The 23,541-nt window shown below is 44.3% G+C and overlaps 1 protein-coding gene across 11 annotated transcripts in view; it reads right to left on the reverse strand.

Annotated features, from left to right (window-relative positions):
- RBM33 (RNA binding motif protein 33) overlaps positions 1–23,541 on the reverse strand; it is a 173,390-nt gene that overhangs the window by 113,098 nt on the left and 36,751 nt on the right. For all 11 annotated transcript variants that reach the window (XM_014608999.3, XM_014608998.3, XM_019498869.2 and 8 more), the window contains exons 7-8: positions 13,399–13,570; positions 1,606–1,814 (exon numbers count right to left, since the gene is read on the reverse strand). In XM_014608999.3, coding sequence (XP_014464485.1) covers positions 1,606–1,814; positions 13,399–13,570 — 381 coding nt within the window. The remainder of the gene's footprint in view (positions 1–1,605; positions 1,815–13,398; positions 13,571–23,541) is intronic.

Here is a 23,541-nt window from a genome sequence, read left to right on the forward strand (position 1 = left end):
CCACAACACACGCTTCTGCCACCCCAATCTAGGCCCTGCTGGCACCAACTCCAGGGCACCAGCACAGGTCCCACGCTCCCATATGCATCCTCCTCCCCACCCCCCTGCCGCTTTCCCAATTTTCCTGCCCGGCCACTCCACACAACTTGGCTCCTATACCCACATATACATCCCTACAAACAATCACTTCTGCATATACAGTAGAAACATACACAAATCAGGACAAAAATATATTTTTTAATTAAATCAAAATACAGTATTATAGGCGTTTGATTTTTAGTATGTAATTTTTTTCAGAGGTTAGGGGCAGGGCTTCCAGTTCCAAGATGACCAGGAGGTGGGGCTACCCACGTGGCCCTTGACAGCTTGCCAAAATGCAGTAAGTGGCCCTCCACACAAAATAATTGCCCACCCCTGACCCAGGCACATAGGAAACCAGATAATGGGAAATGGCGAGACTGTATCCTTACCACCTGCAGGAACACAGCCAAGCTGATCAGAAATGTATGAGATGACAGGAGCATGACAAGAGCAGAGATGCTCACAATAGTAATATTATTTAAAATCAAAATAAACTGAGAAATATGGCAACACAAGTTGGTTAAAAAAAATAAAGCATGCAACTGATTTGTTCTTCCTCCTCTAATTCTGTTCTACAAAAATAGAAGTCTGGTTTTCTACCCACTGAATATTCCATTCACTTGTCAGTAATTCAAATTTCATTACTCATCAGCCAAAAAGACTTTAGAGATGCAGATGGCAGATCATGAAGAACAACAAAAATAAGTCTTTATATTTATATTTATTTCTTGATCACTGGCACTATTCTTAGATAAGACAAACCTTAAATTTGACTATTAAGACAAATTAAGGTTTAATAGTTTGTGATCCTTATTGTGCCAACAGTCCTTCTCTTGTAGTTGCAGTTACAGAACTTAACTCACCTGCAGTCCAAGGACTATTACCCAAAACTGCTGGAGCAGAAAGCTGCCGCAACTACATTTCTGATGCGTGCATATTCTCATTTAGGTATTTATTTGCCTCCTGTTAGAATATGCCATGTTAGAAATAAGAATATTTCACTATGTTTTTAATGCAACCTCATTTTTTTAATTGAACATTTTGAAAGACAGGAACACTCCACAGAATTATATTTTCCTTTCACGGAAAGTAGCAACCAGTAATACAGAACTAAATAGGGTCTCAAACATCTAGAAAAAATACTTTATCTGTTTATACTGAAGAATAGTAACAACAAGTGAAGTAGCTGCATTATCTATCTGCTGTGTACCTGAAAATTTGCAGAGTTTGTAATATCAGGTTTCTGTAACTACAAAGCAGAAACAAGGTTCCTCATATTTCCATGATTACTCTGTGGTAAGGACCCTTTTACCATAAGCTCCATTAGGACAGCAGCAGATGCCGCTTCACGTTTTTTTACAATCTCTGTAAACTATTATGAAAAGATCATTTCCGAAAGCTAGAATCAATTTTTGAAAAAAATAACTGCACAATGATTCACAGGTTAGAATAATGTCTTTTTATCCCCCGTAAATGATTTCTCGAAGCATATTTAAATAGGAAATACTATGCACTAAAAGGTACCGTTGTTGATGGCTGCGTTGGCAGCAATGCAGGCCTGTGATCCTTCATTCTTCCCCTTTCATTGTTGTCTCTTCTTTGTTCTCCCATTCCATGACACATTACTGAACCTCCTCTCCTCCCTCCTCTCCTTGAGCCGTACCGTCCTTGTTTAAACTGTCTTTCCCTTTCTTCAAATTCAAGTAATGCTGCTTTGGCTTCTGCAGAAAGTTCTGTTACATGAGAAAAATGTACATTTAGATACATGTTGAAAAGACACAGAAAAGATTAGGGAAGACACCACTAGGAGTAGAGAAAACTGTCACAAGAAAACGTACATGTTCTTTGATCTCCTTCAGGTGGCATGTTAACATTTCATTAAAAGAACATTTTTTTCTTGGCATATTTGTTTCCTTTTGCAAAGATAAATAGTGTCAGTGAATGAAATTAAAACATGAAAGAAAACATTACTTTACTACTAAAGTTTGCCTTGTTATACAAGTTGTTTACGTGATGCAACAGAAGCTAGACTGCCGGCACTGGAAACTGTACACGGCACAAAGGAAGCATCTGCAAACATTGCAGGTTACATTGCACTTTCCGTCATAACTTAGGTTTGTGTGTTTGACTTTCTGCTCTCAGGGTCTGTTCTTTACCAAAGACATTCTCTGAATGTTTAAACAAATTCAGTTTATCCCATTTTTCAAGCAGCAGGAAGAACCATGCAACATCCTATATACATGGCTAAATTCTCCACTAAACATATAAAAGGCATTACAGATTTAGGACTTGCCTATAGTTGGGAATTTTAATACAGCTGTCTCTACATTTACATGACTAAATGTGGTAGACAGTAATCAACTAGGACCTTATAACAAAGTTAAAGCCCAGAACAATACCCAAAACCAAGTCAAGGAGCAACCACTGTATAACTGAGTCAGGAGATCAAATTACAGACGCACAGATGCTCCTAATGAAGTCTGTGCTACATTTCAAGGAAGCAAAGTGAAAGTTTCGTAAGCAGCATTTTTCCGGGCTATTTAGCACATTTGAATGGGGTACATTTTCTGACACATTCAATAAACCTAATACAATTATTACTACATATGCACAAAATTATGCTTTGTTGCTCTGGAAAATTAACTTAACCTCTCTTTACCGAGTCAGTTACTTTAACAATGCTAATGTTGACATTTTTGCCCAGGTATTTTTTGTATGCTGAAAAGTATGCGTGTACTTACAGTTCATACACAAGTGCATTTTCACACACGGCAATAACCTGAGAATTCTACTTCTGAATTAAAAGAACTAACCAATTCTTAATGCCAAAATTTAAATAGGAGAGTCTTGAGTAAACGTAACTGCTTTAAAAAGGGGATGAGGAGCTGCCACAGGGTGCATCAGCACAATGCAACAGTTATCTCCATGTGTACCTGTAGTGATACAACTGTAGCAAAACATCACTGCAACTTGAGCATGTCTCATGCAAGGTTAAAAAGTTGCACTGATTTAGCTAACTTGTAGTAGTGTGACAGTCCTGGAAAGTCACTAGAATATCTAGCCACAAAACTGGCAGAAGACATAAAGCTACTTAAATCACTGTTTTTTTAAACAAACTTAGAAATAGTATCAATTAAGCCTTAAAGTCCACAACTGATTGAGGTGCAATATATGTGGGAAGTTGTGCCCATAGCTGTTTCTATGTTGCTGGATACAATTCCATGTCTGAATTGCAAAGGATGCATTTTTTTGCAAGAAAAAAGAACAAGTGGCCTAACTATTGAGTGTTGAAGCCTGAACAACATTCAGACCATTTTTTTCTGAAAAGCAGAATATTTAGAACTTGTTGAGCACTGTATAATGCAGTAAAAACTGCAGAAACCCTGAAATTTCAAGATGCATTATACTCATATGCTGCTTTTGCCTGTTGCTGAAAAGAAGAAAGGATATTTTCCTCCCTGTGTTTTTCTCCAAAAGTAACTGGAGACACTAGATGTTGTGCTCTTTCCTTCCCACAAGCATCATAGGTAGAAAGACTTTGCCTTATTTGGCAGAGGCAAGAGGGTTCTCTGACTTTTTCCCCTTCCACCATACCTAAGGGATCTCAGCTTCCTACTAAATTAGGAAGTGGGAAAACTTAGCTGAGGGCTGTCCAACTAGCAGCCCACAAGCTGCAGGCCACCCACTATGGTTAAATCATGGCCTACACGGCTTGTCAGTGAGCTTCAGAAACCAAAGGATGAACATCGCTGCCATTTACCCGCTACCCCGATCCCTTGCTCACGATCACATTCTAGTTTTTCAACACTCAATGGCAGGGGAAAAATGCTGCATTCTGGAAATCTGGATTCTGAAGCTGTGTTGACAAGCCAAGGCCCCACCACCAAAGAACCAAAGATAGGTCATCCAGACCATGGCCCCAGATGGAGCTGGAAACCCCAGAGGCATCACAAATGACTGTTGGGTCTCTAAAGGGAACAACTGAGCCCTGTGCACCCATGGCATGGGCAAGCAAGTCCTCTAGCCAGGGCTCCACTGTGTGGAAAGCAACAGCTCCTCCTATTCCTGCAATCTGGAAGGAATCTGCTGTATGCGTCATGCAAGTTTCCTTTTTCGGGGCTGAAAAGAATCTCTCGCCCTAGAGGGTTCTTTAATCTTCCCTGCAACAGACAGCCTAGCAGGTGGTTAGGAGATAAAGTTCATGTTGTTACAGCCTGCCATGCACCTAGTTTGTTACTAATTTTGAAAGAGTCCTGCTCCATTATACAATGGAATTGGGGTTGGACAAGATATGCCCTAAGAGAACTGGGGGAAAAGGGTTAAGAATTCTTATGCCTGGCAAGGAAATGAGGCAATATCCCTTTGCCCAGCATTTTACATTTAGGTATAAGTCGCATGCTCAGCTTTTTCAGTACAAAGGTTAAAATCTTATATAAGTATGAATATGCAAAAACAGGGTTTTGCCACATTAATTACCTTAGGCACTATTACATGCGCTGTGAAGATGACAGTTATGGGGATAGGATTTTTGTGAATTTCACCCAGTTTTTTTTAAACTCACCAAAAATTTCTCTGGGAGCAAAAACGTGCATTAGATATCAGGAGATATGATAAGCTTTAATTCCCTTTCTTTTTTAAAAAGACAAGAAAATTAATTTAAGGTCATTAGCTTAGATCCTATCCCAACAAATAGTTCTACAACATATCCATCAGGAAACAATGCAGGATTACAGGACATTCACTTGCCTTAAGCACTCATATCAAATACAATAATTTAAGGTTCCCTTAACATCCTTAGCTCATTCTCAGTGCATGCACAGACTATTCTGACCTCTGATACACACACGTGTATGTGTTAAAACTGTATTATCCCCATGGTATTATGCTGCACACTGTAAGATATATTTATATATTGTAAAGAGAGAGAGTGTATCTATATATACTAATTGTGTGTGGGGGTGTAACTGCAGTGTACAGCATAAAAATTCAAGGTGCACCAATAAGAGGTTTTGGGGACCAATACTGATAGCTGGTATTTAAGGAGGCATATCATTCAATACTGATCCAATTTCCAATACAGCTGCCTCCAGCTGGTCAGTCTGTTGCAGTGTAAGGGGAGGGGGGAGAGAAGGGGAGGGACTCAAATCAAGGACCCCCCCGCGGTGAGGAAGGGACTGGGGCAGGTCAGGCACAGGACGGAGCTGCGGCTCATGGGAGGGGCTCCTGCTGCTGCTTGCACCCCATGGGGCGAGCGGGGGATATGCCCCCAGATCTGTATGGGGTGGGCTGCAGCTCCAGGCTGGGGCCAGGGCTGTGTGGGGCTCTTCTCAGCAGTGGCTGGGCTCAGAGCGGACACTGGGAGGGGGTGGCAGCCACCCCAAATTTTGCCCTAGCCCCACTCCCAGTGCTGCTGCCACGGCACAGCCCCAGCTCTTCCTGGCACACAAACGGAGGCGAAGCATTGAGCCAGGGCTGGGCTGGGTGGGCACACAGCAGTGGCACTGGGAGCGGGGCTACAGTGAAATCTGGGGTGGCTGCAGCCCCCTCCCAGAGCTACTGGCACCCACTCCAAGGCCAGCCCCTACCAAGAAGAGCCCCGCACATTCCCCCCTGCCCCACAAGAGCCACAGCTCCATCCCACACCTGCTCTGCCCTGCCCCCTCCCTACAGGGGGGTGGACACATGCCGCACAGGCATTTATCATCCAAATTATCAGCCCCAACCGGTCGATTTCTGATACAGCAAATTTTCTTTATATGGGTACCGATCCGATATCGGACCGATGTATCAGTGCACCTCTAATAAAAATACCATGAGTATAATTCTATTTGAATGTATATATACACACACACAACATGAACTGTCTTAAAAACGAGTGGCATTAAGGGTGCCTCAAAGTTAAATTATGTGACTTTTTGCTTTATACTTTGTTTTTCCAGCACTCACAATTCCTGATCTTATAACACAATACGTTTCTACATGCATGTGAAAAAGACAAATAGTGAAGTATTAACAGCTGACATTTCAGACAAAAAACCACAATCTATTAAAAGCAATAGCTGTCATTCCTCGCATATGTAGATTATATTATACACAGTAGGGATCAATACCACTAAACACATTAACAGCTGTAGTTTTGTTTGTGACTTTCTATAATTCTAGAGACAGTTGTGGAAACTGAGGCAAATATTTTTTTTTAACCACTCAAAGAAGGGGAGGAGCCTGGAGAATGACAGGATTAAAGAATATTCTTAGGTTTCAGCATCAAGCCACAGACAACAATTATTTACCCTTCTAAGGGATAAGGAAATAAGTCTCTTGTATAGATCACTGGGAACTCTACAGTCACTAAAGAATTAATCATAGTAAACACGCATGTGGTAAAACACTTTCCTCCCTCCCCAAAGATGAATGCAGTATCCCTAGAAATTGATTTCAGATTATTCCTACAATATTTACCCTCCTAAAACTTATCCAAAACACCAGTTCCACATTCATAGCTGAAGAAACATTTAGGGAAAGTCTCTAATCCATTCATGAAAGATTTTTTTTTTTTTTTTTTTTTTTTTTTTTTTAATACTAGCACCCGCTTCTTCTAATCTTGACTATACAATTCTCACACACACACACAGTTAATGCAGTGAATCAGCAATTATTTTTCTAGTGGCTCAAAATGTCAAGATTAATTTCACTATCCCTGGTAATAAAATGGTTTCAAATGACATCTTTAATCAGCAAGTAAGAATGCACTCCTCCAATAGAGACAAGCTGTCACAAAAGGTCACCAAAATGTGACAGGATGGAAATTACGTTTGTAACTTCAACTGAAATGTTAATTTCTCTTTAAGTGTTTTCTCAACTATGCTCAGATTTTAAAGTAAAGGGATGTAGTAGCTATTTAACAAAGTTTCATTTTTAAACCAGTCGTACCTGTTAAAAAAGACTGCGAAGAATTCCACAGGTACTGCTGACAGTTGCATGCAAGTGACACGTTTTGTACTGCTTACTTCACCACTGAATGCAGTTACTATAGCCCCTTTCATATGCAGAACAAAAACCCATAAAAAACTCTCATTTTAATTAACAAAGACATTAGCAAACCAAAATATAAAATACCAAACAAAGAGCAACTAGTTCATAAATAGCTTGTATTCTGAAGCTTGCATCTGCTTACTTGTCTAAGAGGTACGTAAAACTTGATTAAAACTTCATAATGACACCACAGTATTTTTTTCATGTTGCTCGAAATGTCTCCTTTTAAATATACATCACAGAAAAATGTAGTACCATCCTCTGAAATATTTAGCTTTGGATACCCAAAACTGAAAGCTTTGTTAGTATATCATTGCATTGTACTACACAGGCATACCTTCAGGTTTTTTTCCCCTTAAAAAAAAAAATCAATTACTATACTTACACAAATCCAAGATGACTTTGAATTTAAGATGGCCCCCAATAATTAGATTCTACACAAGGAAAATTCTAGGAGTCTTGAAGTCAACCCCCACCTCCAAAGAAGCAGTGAGGGTCTAGACCACCCCAACTTTTACCCCCCACCAATGCCTGTGCCTACCCTTATACTTACCCCTCTACTTCACTGTCACCTGCCCCCTCCATCCCTGCCACATCTTACACTAGCTCCCCCCAGTGCCTGCCTCCCTTGCCACTTACCCAACCCCTTGTCTCCAATGCCTAATCCAACCCCCCTACCCTGTCCCCGTCCCTCCCCCCCACTCCCCGAGGCTACCTCCTGCCACCTGTCCCTCAAGCCTACATCTGACACACTGCTGCCTGCCCACCCACCTCCTGCTCCTCCCCACCACTTACCTTTCGACTACCTCAGAGCTGCCCAGAAGTGGCCCCAGCCCCAGAAGAATGGAATCATAGAAAATTAGGACTGGAAGGGACCTCAGGAGGTCATATAGTCCAATCCCCTACTCAAAGCAGGACCATCCCCAACTAGATCATTCTGTCAAGCTGGGCCTTAACCTCCAAGAATGGAGGTTGCACCACCTCTCTAGGTAACCCGTTCCAATGCTTCACTAACCTCCTAGTAAGAAAGCTTTTTCCTAATATCCAACCTAAACTTCCTTTGCTGCAACTTAAGACAATTGGCTCCTTGCTCTGACACCTGCCACCACAGAGAAATGTTTAGCTGAGGGGTGGGCAACTATTTTGGCTGGAGGGCCACTTAATGAGTTCTGATGAGCTGTTGAGGGCCGCAAAGCAGGTGCTGGGCGGTACTTTGCACCCTAACCCCTGCCCTCTGCCACCAGACGTCCCCCTCCTCCTGTCTGTGGAAGTACTCCGTGGGGGGGGGGGGGGGGCTTGGCATCTTGGAACCAGAAAAAAAAAACCAAATCATATTCCTCCAACACCCCCCCCAAACATCTATTATAACATATTTTAATTATTTAAGAAAAAGATTTCTGTCCCAATTTACATGCATTTTCGTAGTGCAGTGGTTAGCCTTGTTTGAAGCAGGACCCATATGTAAACACCAATGGCCAGTTACGACCCAGTGCCCCTTACTCGCAACCTGCTACCCCCAGGTCCCACCCCGCAATGTGTGAGGCAGAGGGAACCCCCAAAGCAGCCCCTTGCCGGCTAGAACTCTGCCAGCCTGAAAAGGAAGAGCCACGGATTTCCACGGTTTTCTTCTTTGAAAGAAGAATCCATTTTTAAAGTTTGTTTGTGACCCTTTCATATAGTCTTGCAACCCACTTTTGGGTCGCGACTCATGAGTTGAGAAATGCTGGCATAGTGTATACAGAGATGACTGCATAATAGACCAAATAAAGTCTTACTTTTGTATATAGTGTTTGGGGGTGGAGTAAGTGTGTGTGGGCTCCCACTGCACACAGCCCCTGCACTGGTGGCAGCAGCAACAGGTGATAGGCCTTTAGGGCACTCATGGCCTAGTTTCATAGTTGGTAGGGTCAGAAGGGATCTGAGCAGATCATCAAGTCTGACCCCCTGCCACGGCAGGAAAGAGTATTGGGGTCAAAAGACCCCAGCAAGGTGTTCATCTAGCCTCCTCTTAAAGACCCCCAGGGTAGGAGCTAGCACTACTTCCCTTTCAAGTTGGCTTGAGATCCTAGCTGCCCTGACAGTGAAGTAGCGCCTCCTGTGTCTAGCCTGAATCTACTCTCTGCCACCTTATAGCCGTTATTTCTAGGCACTCCTGGTAGTGCTCAGGGGAACAGGGACTCCCCCAATGCCTGCTGGTCCGTGTGTGTCTCCCCCCAACCCCGACTAGTTTGTAGACAGCCACTAGATCCCCCCTCAGCCTTCTCTTGTGGAGGCTGAACAGGTTCAGGTCCCATAGCCTCTCTTCGTAGGGCCTGCCTTGCTGCCTCCTGATCATGCGAGTGGTCCTTCTCTGGCCCCTCTCCAGGTTGTCCACATCCCTCCTGAAGTGCGCAGGCAGAGCCCCTCAGTGGTACATGGCTCCAGCCAGTTCCAGGATCTGCACGTGGCAGCCAAGCTGGCCCAGTTCTTTCACACAGGGCTCCCAGTAACTCGTGTGCAGCTTCTGGAACAATATCAGAACTGCACACTGCAGCAGGGAGGCCCACACTATGGAGCTGCTGGCCTGGCCCTGCTCACTGCTCCCACATACAACTCACAGGACTCTGCCGTGAAGTAGGGCTGAGCTGGCCTGGCTCCACAGAGCGGGACTCCCAACCACTTCTAGCAGAGACCCGGGAACAGCATGTGGCAGCAGGGAGTGAGGAAGGCCACTAGGCACCATCATGTGGAGCTTCTCCTGAGTGGTGCACGAATGCCAGGAGCGGCACCTAAGCTGCAAGGAGCCCTGCATGATAGAACCAGGCCAACTTGGGATCCGTGCTCCTGCCACACCACTGGGCGCAGGCCCAAGCCCTACGCTCCCACCCTACCTGCTGCCAGGAGCACTGCAGCAGTGACAGGAGGTGCTGCTGAAGGAGCTGAGCAGTTCCCCAGGTGGCTGCAGCAGCAGCAGAAAAATCCCACCCAGAACTAATGCTTGCCCCTGGTCTAGCAGCAATCCTGCCTGGAAGCTGTGCTTGCCTCTGATCTAGCTCCATCCTCTTTGGAACCACCTTTCAGGTAGTTAAAGGTTGCTATCAAATCTCCCCTCAGTTTTCTCTTCTGCAAACTAGATGAACCTAGTTCCATTTCAATCTGCTGGCAATGCTCCTAACAGCAGCCAAGCATGCTGTTAGTCTTCTTGGCAATAAGGACACACTGTTGACTCATATCCAGCTTACTGCTCACTGTAACCCTCAGGTCCTTTTCTGCAGAGTTGCTGCTTAGCCAGTTGGTTCCAAGCCTGTAGCAGTGCATGGGATTATTGATTTGTAAGTGCAGGACTTTACACTTGTCCTTGTTGAGATTCCTTTTGGCCCAATCCTTCAATTTGTCTAGGTCACACTGAATCCTAGCCCTAACCTCCAGCACATCTACTACTCCCCCCAGCTTGGTGTCATCTGCAAACTTGCTGAGGGTACACTCCATCCCTTCTTCCAGATCAATAAGGAAGATACTGAACAAAACCAGGACTGACCCCTGGGACACTCCGTTTGATACTGGCTGCCAAGTAGACATCAAACCATTGATCACTACCCATTGAGCCTGATGATCCAGCCAGCTTTCTATCCACCTTACAGTCTGCTCATCCAAGCCGTACTTCCTTAGCTTGCTTGCAAGAATGCTGCGGGAGACCATATCAAAAGCCTTGCTTAAGTCAATAAGCATCTGCAGGCAGGATGAAAAAAGCCATGCATTTCACTCAATGAAATGCGTCTGTTTTGATGGGACATATCCCGGCACAGCTAATCTGCTTCATTTCACGTTTATTTCTAGTCATACTGGTGTTCCTTATACCACTACAAGATGCTAGATGTTCTGCAACTATTAAATGAGTCGTAGCTACAGTGGTCTCCAGTAGGACAATTAAATACCAAAATGTTTGCCCTATTTAGTTGAATAGAAGCCTGCCTTGATTACAAGACAGCCCCCCAATTCGATTCTATACAAGGAAAAAAAATTATAAATGTTCTTATAATTTTCCAGGTGTAGAATCTAATTATCAGAGGTTTGCCTTGAATTTGTCCCCCTCCCACTGCTAGAGAAAGGAAAGAAAGTCTGGAGGAGGTGTCGGGTATCCCCCACCTTTTTCCCCTGGCAGCCCCTTTCCCCCTTCCTTTCTGTCAGACCCTGCACTCACTAAGCACATGGATGTGAGGAACCAATTTGAAAGCAATAAACATTAAATTAAACATAGATGTAGCAATTTAGGAGAGGGGGCAACAGAGGGATTCTGCATGAACTGTTTTGTGCCTGGTTCTGTGACGTTTGCCAAACATTTAAGGCAGGTGAAGAAACTGGAATTACTGGAAATGGGAAAGAAAGGCACAGCTCAGCTGTGGGAGTGAAGAGGAAGTCAAAATGTATGTAATGTAGTGGCACACTCAAAGAAGAGTTGGCACTGAAGGGGACTGAGCGCTACCATATATATCTTGTTCAGATGGGCTGCACTAACCCATCATGTGGGAGTAGTGCCCGGCTGGCCTGCCGGCCCAATGCCCCGGGTTGACATGGCGCTGCAGAAGCCACTGGCCCCGCTGGCTGACAAAATACTGTTAGTGGGGTGGTAACCCCCCTGATGGGGCGGCTTCTGCAGGTGTCCCCTCAGATCCAGGAGGCACCAGTGACTCGTGGGGGTGCAGATCAATGTCTCCCCACAGTGAGGGGGAGGGCAGGGGAGGCACGTGACTGAGGCACAGCTCATGGGGTGGGGGCATGTGCCTCCAGATCTGCACAGGGTGGGCTGCAGCTGCGGGGTGGAGCCAGAACCGGTGCTGCAAGGGGCTCTTCTTGCTGGGGGCTGGGCTCGGAGTGGGCTCCGGCAGTACTGGGAGGAGGCTGCAGCCATCCCAAATCTTGCTGCAGCTCTGCTCCCAGCCCCATGTCGCTGCCCACCGCAGCCACAGCTTTTCCCGGCGCTTGGGTGGAGATGGGGTGTTCAGCCACAGCTGCACCAAGCAGCAGCATGGGGCTGGGAGCAGAGCTGCAGGCAAATCTGGGGTGGCTGCAGCCTCCTTCGAGTGCCACTGGAGCCCGCTCCGAGCCCAGCTCCTGGTGAGAAGAGCTAGTGCTGTGCAGCTCCAGCTCCACCCTGCGGTGTGGGCTGCAGCTGTGCAGATCCAGGGGCACATGTCCCCCCTCACTCTCCCCACAGCCCTCCCAGGGTGCAAGCAGCAGCCACCCTTCTCCCATGAACCGTACCTCCATCCCACGACCACTCCCCCACACACCTGGCAGTGCCTGCCCCTGCCCCCTCCCTCGCTGCATGGGGCATTGATCTGCCCCCTCCCCTTCCAACTTACCAGCTGGAGGCAGCTCTCCACACTGCTGGCTCTGCTCTGTGCTGTGTTGTGCTGCAGGTGCGCCCAGCATGGGTATTTATTGTCCCCATAGGGCCGATATCCAATATAGACAATTTTCTTCATAAAATTGGTACTGATTCGCTATCTGACCGATGTATCAGTGTACCTCTAGTATTTAGTGAGGTTTCCTTGTATGCAATTATAAAATGAGTGGATTCCTCCCCTCCCCCCCATGTTAATTGGGGGGAGGGGGACACACCTCATCTTGTATTCAACTAAATATGGTAAAAAAAAATTTAAAAAATCATAACTGAACACCTTGGGAATAACCTGCTACCTTGAAATAAACCCTTAAAAGCTAACAAAATGTAATTTTATTTACAGAGACAAGCTAAAACAGGGTCGAGTCAGGGACAGCTAAAAATCAATTCTTTATTTTTACTGAAACTGCACACAGTGCTCTATCAGTTCATTAGCTAATTGATGAAAAAGTCTTACTGGGATTAACCAAAGAATGCCTTTACCCACTTAAATACTAAAAAGATGTACCAAATATATGTTCAGTGCTGCTACACAAACCCATTAAGTTAGTTTTCTCTAGTTTAAAACCATATCTTAATTGTAAACATTATCAAGTGAAAACTCTGAACATTTAAAAGGTATACATACTAAAACAGTAATGGATTATTCCAAGTGTATAGGCAGCTGCTGTACTGGTTTAAGGAACTACAAAGTTTCAATGAGTAAACACTGCACTGGCTTCTTACAGCATACCATTATACTGCTACAGAGGAACAGCTGGTTATAAAGCAAGCTAATGGAAGAGATTTGTTCTCTCTCCTCTTTGGAAAGACATTAAATAGTGAATAAAGTTTTAAACCACCTAATCTTTTAGGTCCTTCAACTATTGTCCTCTTTTGTAGTGACTGCCACAGAATCTTACCCAAAGTTTCAGGAATGTTTCTTCTCTCTCTTGTAACATCTGAAAGCCTAATAATTGTTCCTTCTTTTCGTTCAGTTTTGAAACGCAGTCGTCCAGATTCTTCATCATCATCCTCCTCTTCATCCGATTCCTCTTTTGTTTCTTCCTGAAATTCCAATGTTTCATTGGTCACCTGCATCACAAGATAAAGAGGATGTAAAAAAAGTGGGTACTGCCCAAACTAGGTTTTCAACATGCTAAAAAAATATATATATTATTTAAAAAAAAAACAAAAAACTTAATGAGCAAATGACAAAACACTTTGTGAGCTCCACGTCATGTACATTTCTGGTATTATAAAGTATGCATTGTGTAAAGTTTCAAATTGAGCAGATTTCAAGAGATCTTACGTTTGTTTGGTTACAATATATGATATTGCTACATCTGAAATGTATAAAATATAAGTTATAAAACATAAGTTTTTTGTTTGAGGATTGAATACCATCTCCTTTGAATAAATAAAATAAAAAGACTAAAGGAACGATCCTTAGTGTTTAAGTCACAAAGTATCAATAGCATTAAGTGGTATAAAAGACAAGATACCTTACACATTTCTAAGTTATTTCTCTGATTGTGTACAATCTTGCTTGTCTGGAGGAAATATTCAAGGAATAGAAAATCCAAGTTAATTGTACAGTTACTCATCACAAAATAAAAAAAAAGATGTAGAATACTGTTTTACAGTACCCAATTTAAATATGCCCAATCTGCATAGGGAAATGTCATGGGCTTGTTCTTCAATCATATTTCAAGTCCCCTAGTGAAAATGATTTTTTTTTCCCCATTCGTAAACAATAAAGGAGAGATCACAAGTGCCAGCACTTCTACCTTCTGACCTCTGCTGAAAAAACTCAGTTCTTTTTCCTGGGATGGTTAAATTCAATTCCAGATTTAGGAAACCTGGTTTTCTCTAAAGTATCAAAGCCTACCAGTGCCTCAGTTATTATAATAAAACAAATTCTAAATACATATAAATTTTGGTGTTTGATTTTGTTGGGGGTTTTTTTGTTGTTGTTGTTTTTTTTTTTAATCATGGAAAATCAGAGCTCTCCCCGTTTCCTTCACTGAGAGGGGATTTAATATCAGCCTTCGACTACCTAAAGGGGCACTTGAAAGAGGATAGAGCTGGACTGTTCTCAGTGGTGTCGAAACAAGGAGCAATGGTCTCAAGTTGCAGCAAGGGAAGTTTAGGTTAGATATTAAGAAGAATTTCCTCATTCACAGGGTAGTAAAACACTGGAACAGGATACCCAGAGACGTGGTGGAAGCTCCATCCTTGGAGGTTTTCAAGACCCAGCTAGACAAAGCTCTGGCTGGGATGATCCTGCTTTGAGCAGGGGGCTGGGCTAGATGACCTCCTGAGGTCCCTTCCAACCCTAATTTTCTATGATGCTATGAAGGGTGTGGGTACAGGAGACACGTTAGGGGGGCAGGGAGGCACGTGGCCTCCCAGATTTCTGCACCCACAGCAAGGCGGGGGGGCCGTAACCAAGTAGGACCAGCTCCAAGCAGGAATCATCTCTGTGCGAATGAAGGAGCACCGCCGTAGCGAGACAGTGGTAGCACAGAGCTGTGCCCCCTGCTATTGCTGGGTGGGCAGGGGGCACCAAACCTTGGCAGCCATGGCAAAGCAGCACTCCTTGGTCCCACCCACTGAGCCACGAAGATGGCTCCTGCCCAAAGTTGGCCCGGCCCAGCTGCAGCCCCATGCCCTGCAGTGCCCTGCAGAAATCTGCGCCCCACCTCCCTGCCACATTGCTTGCTCTGCATCAGCCTGCAAGGGAAAATCTCCTTTAAAGGGGAAAAAACGTGGGAATCTGCAGAAAACCCGCATGTTTTTAAAAACAGAGAAAAAAGAAAACCTGGATCCCTGCAGATAATTATGTACAGATTGCATTTGATTTACACTTCTGTAAAATTAAAATTGTTATATAGTACAAGAAAAAACTTTGATTTTTTTGCACAGAGGTGGCTTGCAACCCACTTAGTTCGCAGTGGATTGCAAAAAAATAAATCAGCTACTCAGCTGTTTGCTTTGACTTGTGATTCAAAGGGTGCCATTCTCCAATCAGGTGGAGCTCATCAGTCCTACACAGCCAACTGCAGAAGCGGTGCCCTTTGAACTGCTACTGCTACCTTGACAGCAGTTAGCTGGAGCACAAAACAACCAAGGCAAGGCAGGATTTGTTAACTAGCTGACCCATATGCAAATCTAAAACCTGATGAATTAGTGGAAGAGCTATATTGGTTGTAATGGAGACAAACTTTTGATGGCCAACAGTTTGTCCTCTGTACTTAGCTCTAGGAAGGACTACTAGAACTTGCCATGAATTTACATCTTATTTCTTCTTAAAAACAAACTTCTCAAATTTGTTACAATATTTGTGGCAGAGAATAAATTTAACCAATTAAAACAAAAATTCCTTTAATTTTCCAATGAGAACACCATACAGAAAATATGAATGGCACCTTTTCTTTTGATAGAATTAAAACTTTAAAATACAAAAAACCCCAGCAGCTATACAAGATTTCTGCAAGAAATATTTTTTCACTTAAAGTTTTCATTTTATATTGTCTATTGACATCACCTAAGATTATAGTTTAAAGCAGGGCAGTCTGCTGGCCGCATGCAGCCCCCAAAGGATTAAACTGCAACTGGGCACTGTTCTCCCCCATTTGCTCTCTTGCTGCTTCTTCTGGAGTCCCTGGGCTCCCACCCCCTCCTCCAGCTTCTGCTGCCTGCCAAACCATTGGGTTTGAGGAAGCTCATGGCCAGAGGGCTTGGGGTGGAGGGGGGTGGGGCACCAAAGGACCCCATGCAACATCTCCATCAGTAGTGTGAAATGAGTTGCTCATTGCGTGGCAGGGAGGAAAGCGGGCTGCATGGCAAGACCACACCAGGTGTCATGTACAAACCCCCTGAGTATGTGGACATCAGGGCCATGGGAAGCAACAGGAGCTCACATGGTATGGCATGGGGGGGGGCATGTCAGGGGCTTATGTAGCGTGGCATATGCATGTATTGGGGGGTCACAGTGCATTCCAGCAGCCTCTGTGGTGCTTCAGGCACTATGCAGCACAGCCTGAGGCCTACAGGGCATGCAGCCCAGAGCGAGTGGCCTGCAGCACCCAGCCAAGTTGGAGAGGCCTGTTTAAAGGGTCCAGTAAGTTAGAAGGCTTATTTTTCCTGAACTCTTCAAGAGGAGCCTATGGGATTCAGGAAGGCAATCCATGAGAGTTGAATCTTGGCTAAAAGGTTGTCAAATAACTGTAATAATATAATGAGTTACAAGCAACCAAGCAACTTTTTAGAAGAATGGGTTATGAGAAACTAATACTATAAAAATATATATAATCTAATTACTTCTCACAGAAAACTAAATCTGTGCTGTGCAACCTCCTTGCCAAACTCCCCTTTGCTCTGGGTTGGGCACTGCATAGCAGAGAAAACTTAATGTAGATCAACAGTGCAAGGAGGCAGACACCTTCAAGTACTGCACGGTAGTCTCACCGTCAACTCTGCAACCTCTCTTGCAAACCAAAGTTTAGGCACTCTTCAGCAACAGCTTGGTAGAGACTAATCACTGCCAGCAAATACAATCACTTATCCAAAACTGGAGAGTGGAATGACCCAAAAGTCCAACACTGATGCTCAAGAAAATCTGTAAGGTTGTGAGAACCTCGCGCCGTATCGTCAGACCCAAACAAGGAGTTCTTCCATTTCCAACAACATTTCAATCCACACGTGAAAAAAACCCTTCAATTATTATGGGATACAGACAAAAGCCTACCTCAACTGAAGTACAGGTTTCCCATGATGTATGCTGTCCATGCATTCCCGGAGAACAGCATAAATCAAATTTGCATAAAGCTAGCCCACTTTACAATGTAACAAATAGGGACAGGTTTACCTGGCAGTGAGGGAGGGAGGGAAGGAGGAAGTGAGGCTGGGACTAGGGGGAAGGGGCAGGGAGCGGGTGCTGCTCCAGGGGACTGCACAAGGCAGTGAAGCAGAGGGTACAGAGCTGCAACTCACCCCGGCCCCAGATGCAGCGGCCCCAGGAGTGGCTGGCGCCAGCTGCCTGCAGCCACTGAGCTGCACCATGCTCCGCCTGTCCCCATCCACCTCTGCTCCTGGGCTACCCCATGCCCTGGTGCAGGCAGCTGGCACCGGCCGTTCCTGGGGCTGCTGCAGCCAGGGCTGGGGTGAGTCCTGCACCCCATGCTGTCAGGGGCTCTGCTTATCTGCGCTCACTCCAGCCCATGCTGGAGCAGCCCCAGGAACAGCTGACACCAGCTGCCTGCACCACAGCACAGCACAGCCTGGGAGCTGGAGTTAGCCCAGGCACAAGGGGACAGGCAGAGCACAGTACAGCCTAGCAGCTGCAGGCAACTGGCACTGGCCACTCCTGGGGCCGCTGCAGCCAGGGCTGGGGTGTGTGGGGCCATGGCCCTTTCCTCTCCCCCCTACAGACTTACCCGGGGGGGGGGGGGGGAGGGGGGCAGGCGGCACGGCATCTATGCTGATTGCACAAGAGCAAATTTACCTCAGATATAATGAATCATGGGACTAAATATGCTCATCACAAAAGGGCGAATTCGCATATAAAGAACCTGCATAAAAGGAAATCTGCAATCCACCATTCATTTCCTGTGCCCACTGTAGACATTTTAGTATTAAATGACTCATTAAGTCATACCCAATTTCGGAGGTTTATTCTGACACGTTTTACCAAGAGGTTGTTGACTATCGGCATTTTTAAAGCTTGTGTTCTTCTGTACCAAAAAGAGTAATTCATATAAATTTGAAGCAGAACTCAGAGAACCAGTGGGAAAACTGACTGAAATAACGAGTAAAATAGGATGTTAGCAATTTCTAATTTCAAGAAAGTCCTGCTTTTTTGGAAAAAAAAATACTGTATATTAACCCCTAACATCACTTCCACAGAAAAACAAACACATTAACATTTCAGAAGCTATAACTCTGAAGCAAGTGACAAGCCTGCTTGGCTCCTTGAGGCCAGAACTTCCAGCTATTGGATTTTGTTATGTAGGTTAAGGAAGTTAAAACAAATGATGTATAAAGAAACATCTATACATTTTAGGGGCAATTTGTTTATCAGATTTCTCCACTGTAAAGGCTTCTTGGAATGAAATGTCCAGTGTTAGAAAGCGTCTAGACCAGGGGCAGGCAATTATTTGGGCCTGTGGGCCATGCAGGCAGTTCCGGGGAACAGCTGCGAGCCAGTCAGCGCACAGCCCTAACCTGCGCCCACTCTGGACTCGTTTTGGCAGATGGGACCAGCCATTATGCGCATGCACAGCCACAAACCCAGCCCACCCTATACCTGCTTTGGACTGCCCACCCCAGGTGAGCAGCGGCAGCAGCCAGGCAGAAGCTGCTGCTCACCGTTGGGGAAAAGCAGCCCCCTCCCCATCATTGCTGCTGGGCGCTTCTTGCTACAGCCACCTGCCCTGCAGCTCCTCTCTTCTGTCATCACAACCACCTCTGAGCCACACAGCAGGACAGCAGTGACAGTGCAAGAGCCACACAGCAGCCCGGGCACAGGCAGCTGCAGCCAGAAGGGCCTGGCAGCAGTGAGGGGGAGAGGCTACTTCTCCCCTGCTCCAAGCAGCAGTTTCTGCCTGGCCACCGCCACTGCTGCTGCTGCTTGGTGTGGGTGGGCAAGTCCAGAACAGGCACAAGGCAAGCCAGGGTCAGGGCTGTGCACGTGGGTTCCAGCTGGTCCGGAGCTGGTTAAGAGTCCAGAGCGGGCACAGGGCAGGCCACAGTTAAAGCTGTGTGCATGGGTACCTGCCAGTACCATGGGGCTGAGGACAGTGGCAATAGCACCTGAAAGGAGCTACCACCACCACCTGGGCTGCCTAGAAAAGCAGTCTAGCTGTGGAACTGCCCCATTCCCAGTGCATGACCAGGGGGCAGCGGGGCACTGGACAGTGCCTGGGACCCACCATGGGCTGGACAAAGTCCCTCCATGAGCCAGATCCAGCCCACGAATGATATTTTGCCCACCTCGACCTAGCCACCATCTCTGCATTGCTTACATGGCTTCAACCTCCCCTGCCCCTTCCTCCCAAATTTTCACTTCAACTGCTCTTCAATGCTCCACTCCTTCACTTTCCCTCCTTCTTCCATCTTGTCCTGAGCTCTTCAATGGTCCTTTTGCATTCCTTCCTCTGTTTCAAGTATTTAACAAAACATTAACGAAAAAGAATTTTTAAAGTACTGTGAAATAAAAAATAAGATATTTGCAAACTCTCTTTGTATGTTATGGTCCTTTCCTCTAACACGTTTATTGTAAGATAGGACAGAGAAAATATATCATTGTTCAAATGTGCGGCACCCGTTAAGACAAACCTATTCTTGGCTGACTTCTGGGAACTACCATGATACAAAAAACAAACTGCAGTACTTAGTCCCTGTAAGCAAGGGATACAATATTTGCCTTAAAAAAAAAAAAAAAAAACAGGGTGGAAGGAAGGGTCTGGAAAAGGTTTGCTGCTGTTTTGCTTTTCCTAACTGTTTAAAATGCAGGACTATATTTCTAGCCTTATAAGAGCAGTCTTAAAAAGGAAAAACAAAACAATCCAACAACCACCCCACATTTCTCTAAAGTCTCTCAGTTCTATCTGTGCAGGGAAAATTAACACCATGGAAGACTTCTAAATTTCAAAACTTAGTACTGAATATTTGATTGTATATGCTGGAATGAGCCCTCCTTTGGCAAAGCCAGCAAACAATCTTACAAATAGAAGCAGCTACCTACCACATTTGAAACATGCTTACATTGAGAACAAAAGGGTGTTATTTTGGATGTGTCTTGTGACAAACCTTATCCCATTTTAAATTAGGATTTCTCCAGCAGGACAGAGGTAAGGAAATCCCAGTGTGGAGTAAGGGAAGAATTCTCTGTAATTATACCTCATTAAATGCAGTATCTCTAGACAAGCTAAACTCAGAGCATCCCTGCGGGAGCTGGAACTGTATTAGCTTTTTTGCCTGAAAAGTAACTGACAAGGGATGTGATGTTGCGAGTACATTTTAGTCACCTGATATGCTGCCCCTCCAAAAATTCTAACTTATTTCAAGTGATAACGTGTAGGTGAATTTTCATACCCGAGGTTTTAAACCCAGGAGTGGAAATCTCTAGTGATGCTCTTTTATGCCATCAAAAGTATCCCTGCATATTCAGTTAATTTATTTTTTTTAAGTGTATATATCCACAGCAGGTATATATGAACATAGCTTATAGAGAGCATAGATTACAATATCTAAGTTAAATTATACTTGACTATTCTTACAAGATTCTTGGAAATGTTTAAGTATAAGAACAGCAATATACTAACACACATGCATTTACAAAACAATAAAATACAATTCAAAATTTAAAAACGCATCTCATCATGTAGGGACTAAACATAAAAGCAAGTGACTTTTGGAGGAAACCTCAAGGGGGAAAGGCAGAGATACACTTCACAATTCCTCGACAGACTACCAGTCACAAATCAGAAATTAACTGCCTGCCTTTCCAGGTATGGACTTAATCACATACTTCCACAAGTGGGGATGAAAGAATTATGGAAAAAAAGGCAAACACTGTAATCAAAAACAGAGATGCCATTATGAGAAGTCATTTCAATTCACTTACTTCTCTAGCAACATCAAAACATTGACTAAGTGAGAGCTTGCCTTGATACCTGAACCATCAGTGTCAAGGGACAAAAGTACAATACACCCACTGATTAGTCACATATAAACAACTGAATTACTAACACCCTAGACAATTTAACATTAATATTCAATGCCATGATGGAGAATGAAGTTTAATTCTTCTTCATTACTCTGTCTAATTGGCATACTGTTATTTTGTGTAAAAGCAGTACCAGATTATTACAGAACGCACACAGAAGAATGAACACAAGCCAATTCTACTGGCAGACTTCAGCCCAAAAGTGGGGTAAGTGACAGCAGGAAGATAAGGCAACCCAAAAACACTCCCGGTTTGAAAGGTGCTCCATGCCTAGGGTGAAATGAGGTAGAAGTGTGCAGTGTGAACAAAAACCCAAAGCATCGTGTATTTAAAAGGGGAGGGAGGGAAGAGAACTCTCTGCTACTCGTGTTTGGTCACACCACACTTCCAAGTTGATAATTAACAGCAAACGCTTGATCTTGTCAACACCAAGACCATAAACACCTCTAAGATCATGCCCATAAGAAGACACCACACATTTGCTATTTTCTTGCTGTATAAAGGAACAGAATTCATTAGGAAATTGCTGCTGCTTAAACACTGCAGGCAGGAAGTCCTCAATAAATTAGAGGCACCCTGACATATTTCTTAAAATGTAGGCTACAGGGAACATTTCTAGCAAATTTTAAGGTAGGTCAATTTTTTGGTCCAAAACAGACAGCAACATCTGTTTAAATCAATTATTAAAAAGAATCCCCAAAGACCTGAATGGATGGAATAAGTTGATAAAAAGGTGCACATATGTAAGCTCACTAATTATGTCTTTTCTAACTTCACAATATGTTGTCTCATTTTCCCCCTAGGTTTGAACTGGTTAAATGTTCTGCTGTTCTTGGGAAAGAGTCTAGGACATATTATGCCTAACAGCAAACCAACTCCTACAAGGTTTCTTATACCATGTACCCATGGTGGTTGATTTGATCTCACTTAGCCTCCTATTTTTCATCAGGTGTCCAACAGATTCTCAGTAAGAACTACTGACACTACAAGTCTCAAACAGTAAAAATAATTCCATTAAAATAATTCTTGCATATAATGCGTAATCTGCTAGTGTCACAATCTCACTTCCAATGTACTATCACTACTAAATAGAAAAGTTATAGGTCATCAGTGCATAGATATTTTTGTTCTGCCCTCCTTGTTCAACAGCAAGAAAGCTGCAAAATGCAAAAGTTCAGAAGGTTGAAGGGCACAATTCTAAACCAAATGTTTCAAGTCTTACACCTGGAAACTGATGCTCCCAGTTGTCCCAAAAAGGACAAATTTAGCCAATACATTTTCGGTTCTGGTTACAGAATTTTTACTGTTTTGTATTGTGGTCCATCTTATTTTTTTTAGGGGTGTGCTAAGCAGGCCATATTCAATTTGGATTTGGACTCTGCCCAATTTAGGGGACAGCGATTCGATTCACTAAATCAGATCACTGTCCCAATCCAATTAGGCCGAATCTAAATCCAAAAATTCGATTCCGATTTGGAGAATCGGCGATAGACAGCTTTATATGTTTTTTCTATATAACTCGAGGTACCAGGTACAGCTTGTGAACACTGAGATGGTGGGGTGGATGGAACATCCCACAGGAGCGTGGGTGAGCCCCCCGCATCCCTCCTGGCTTGGCAATAGGCCGTGGGGGGACCCCAAGTACCCCCCTAGACCGAGGCAGCACCAGTTGGTGAGCCAGGCAGGGGTCGAGGGAGGGGGAAGGTCCCCCACACGCTCCATGGCAGACCGGGAAGTGGACCCGAACTGCTTCTGGTCCACTTCCGGGGCTGCTGCTGAGTGTACCGAGGACCCCCCCACGCTCCATCCTCCCCACCATCTCAGCATTCATGAGCCATCTGGTACCTTGAGGTATGTAGAAAAAAATATATATATAAAGCTGCATCTATTTCCGAATCGTCAGATCTCACTGAATTGAAATCAGAGGCTTCCTATTAGATTCGGAGAAATTAATGGGCCTCCTGATTCTAGTCTGATTCAGAGATTCAGCCGCTGAACTGGGCCCAATCTCCTCCAGATTAAATCAGCGACCAAAACTTCACACAGCCCTGTTATTTTTAAGTGGTAATTGTAGAAGCAGTAAGTATATGTAAAATTAACCAATTAAACTAACATGACTAGTTGCTGAAAAGACAGCTACTCACGGCACTTAGCTGTGGCTGGTCAACAGCATTAGAGTTCCTTTAACTACTGAAAGGCATGTAATTTACAGCTAAGGTTAAATATCACTATAAAAAAAAGAACTGAAAGACATTTTGTAGGTCCTGTTAAATACTGGACCTGCCACAAAGGTAGGGGAGCAAAAGCTAACTACTTTTAAAGACAGAGCTTG

Source organism: Alligator mississippiensis, chromosome 5 (genome assembly GCF_030867095.1).
Source record: "Alligator mississippiensis isolate rAllMis1 chromosome 5, rAllMis1, whole genome shotgun sequence".
Classification (NCBI taxonomy): domain Eukaryota; kingdom Metazoa; phylum Chordata; order Crocodylia; family Alligatoridae; genus Alligator; species Alligator mississippiensis.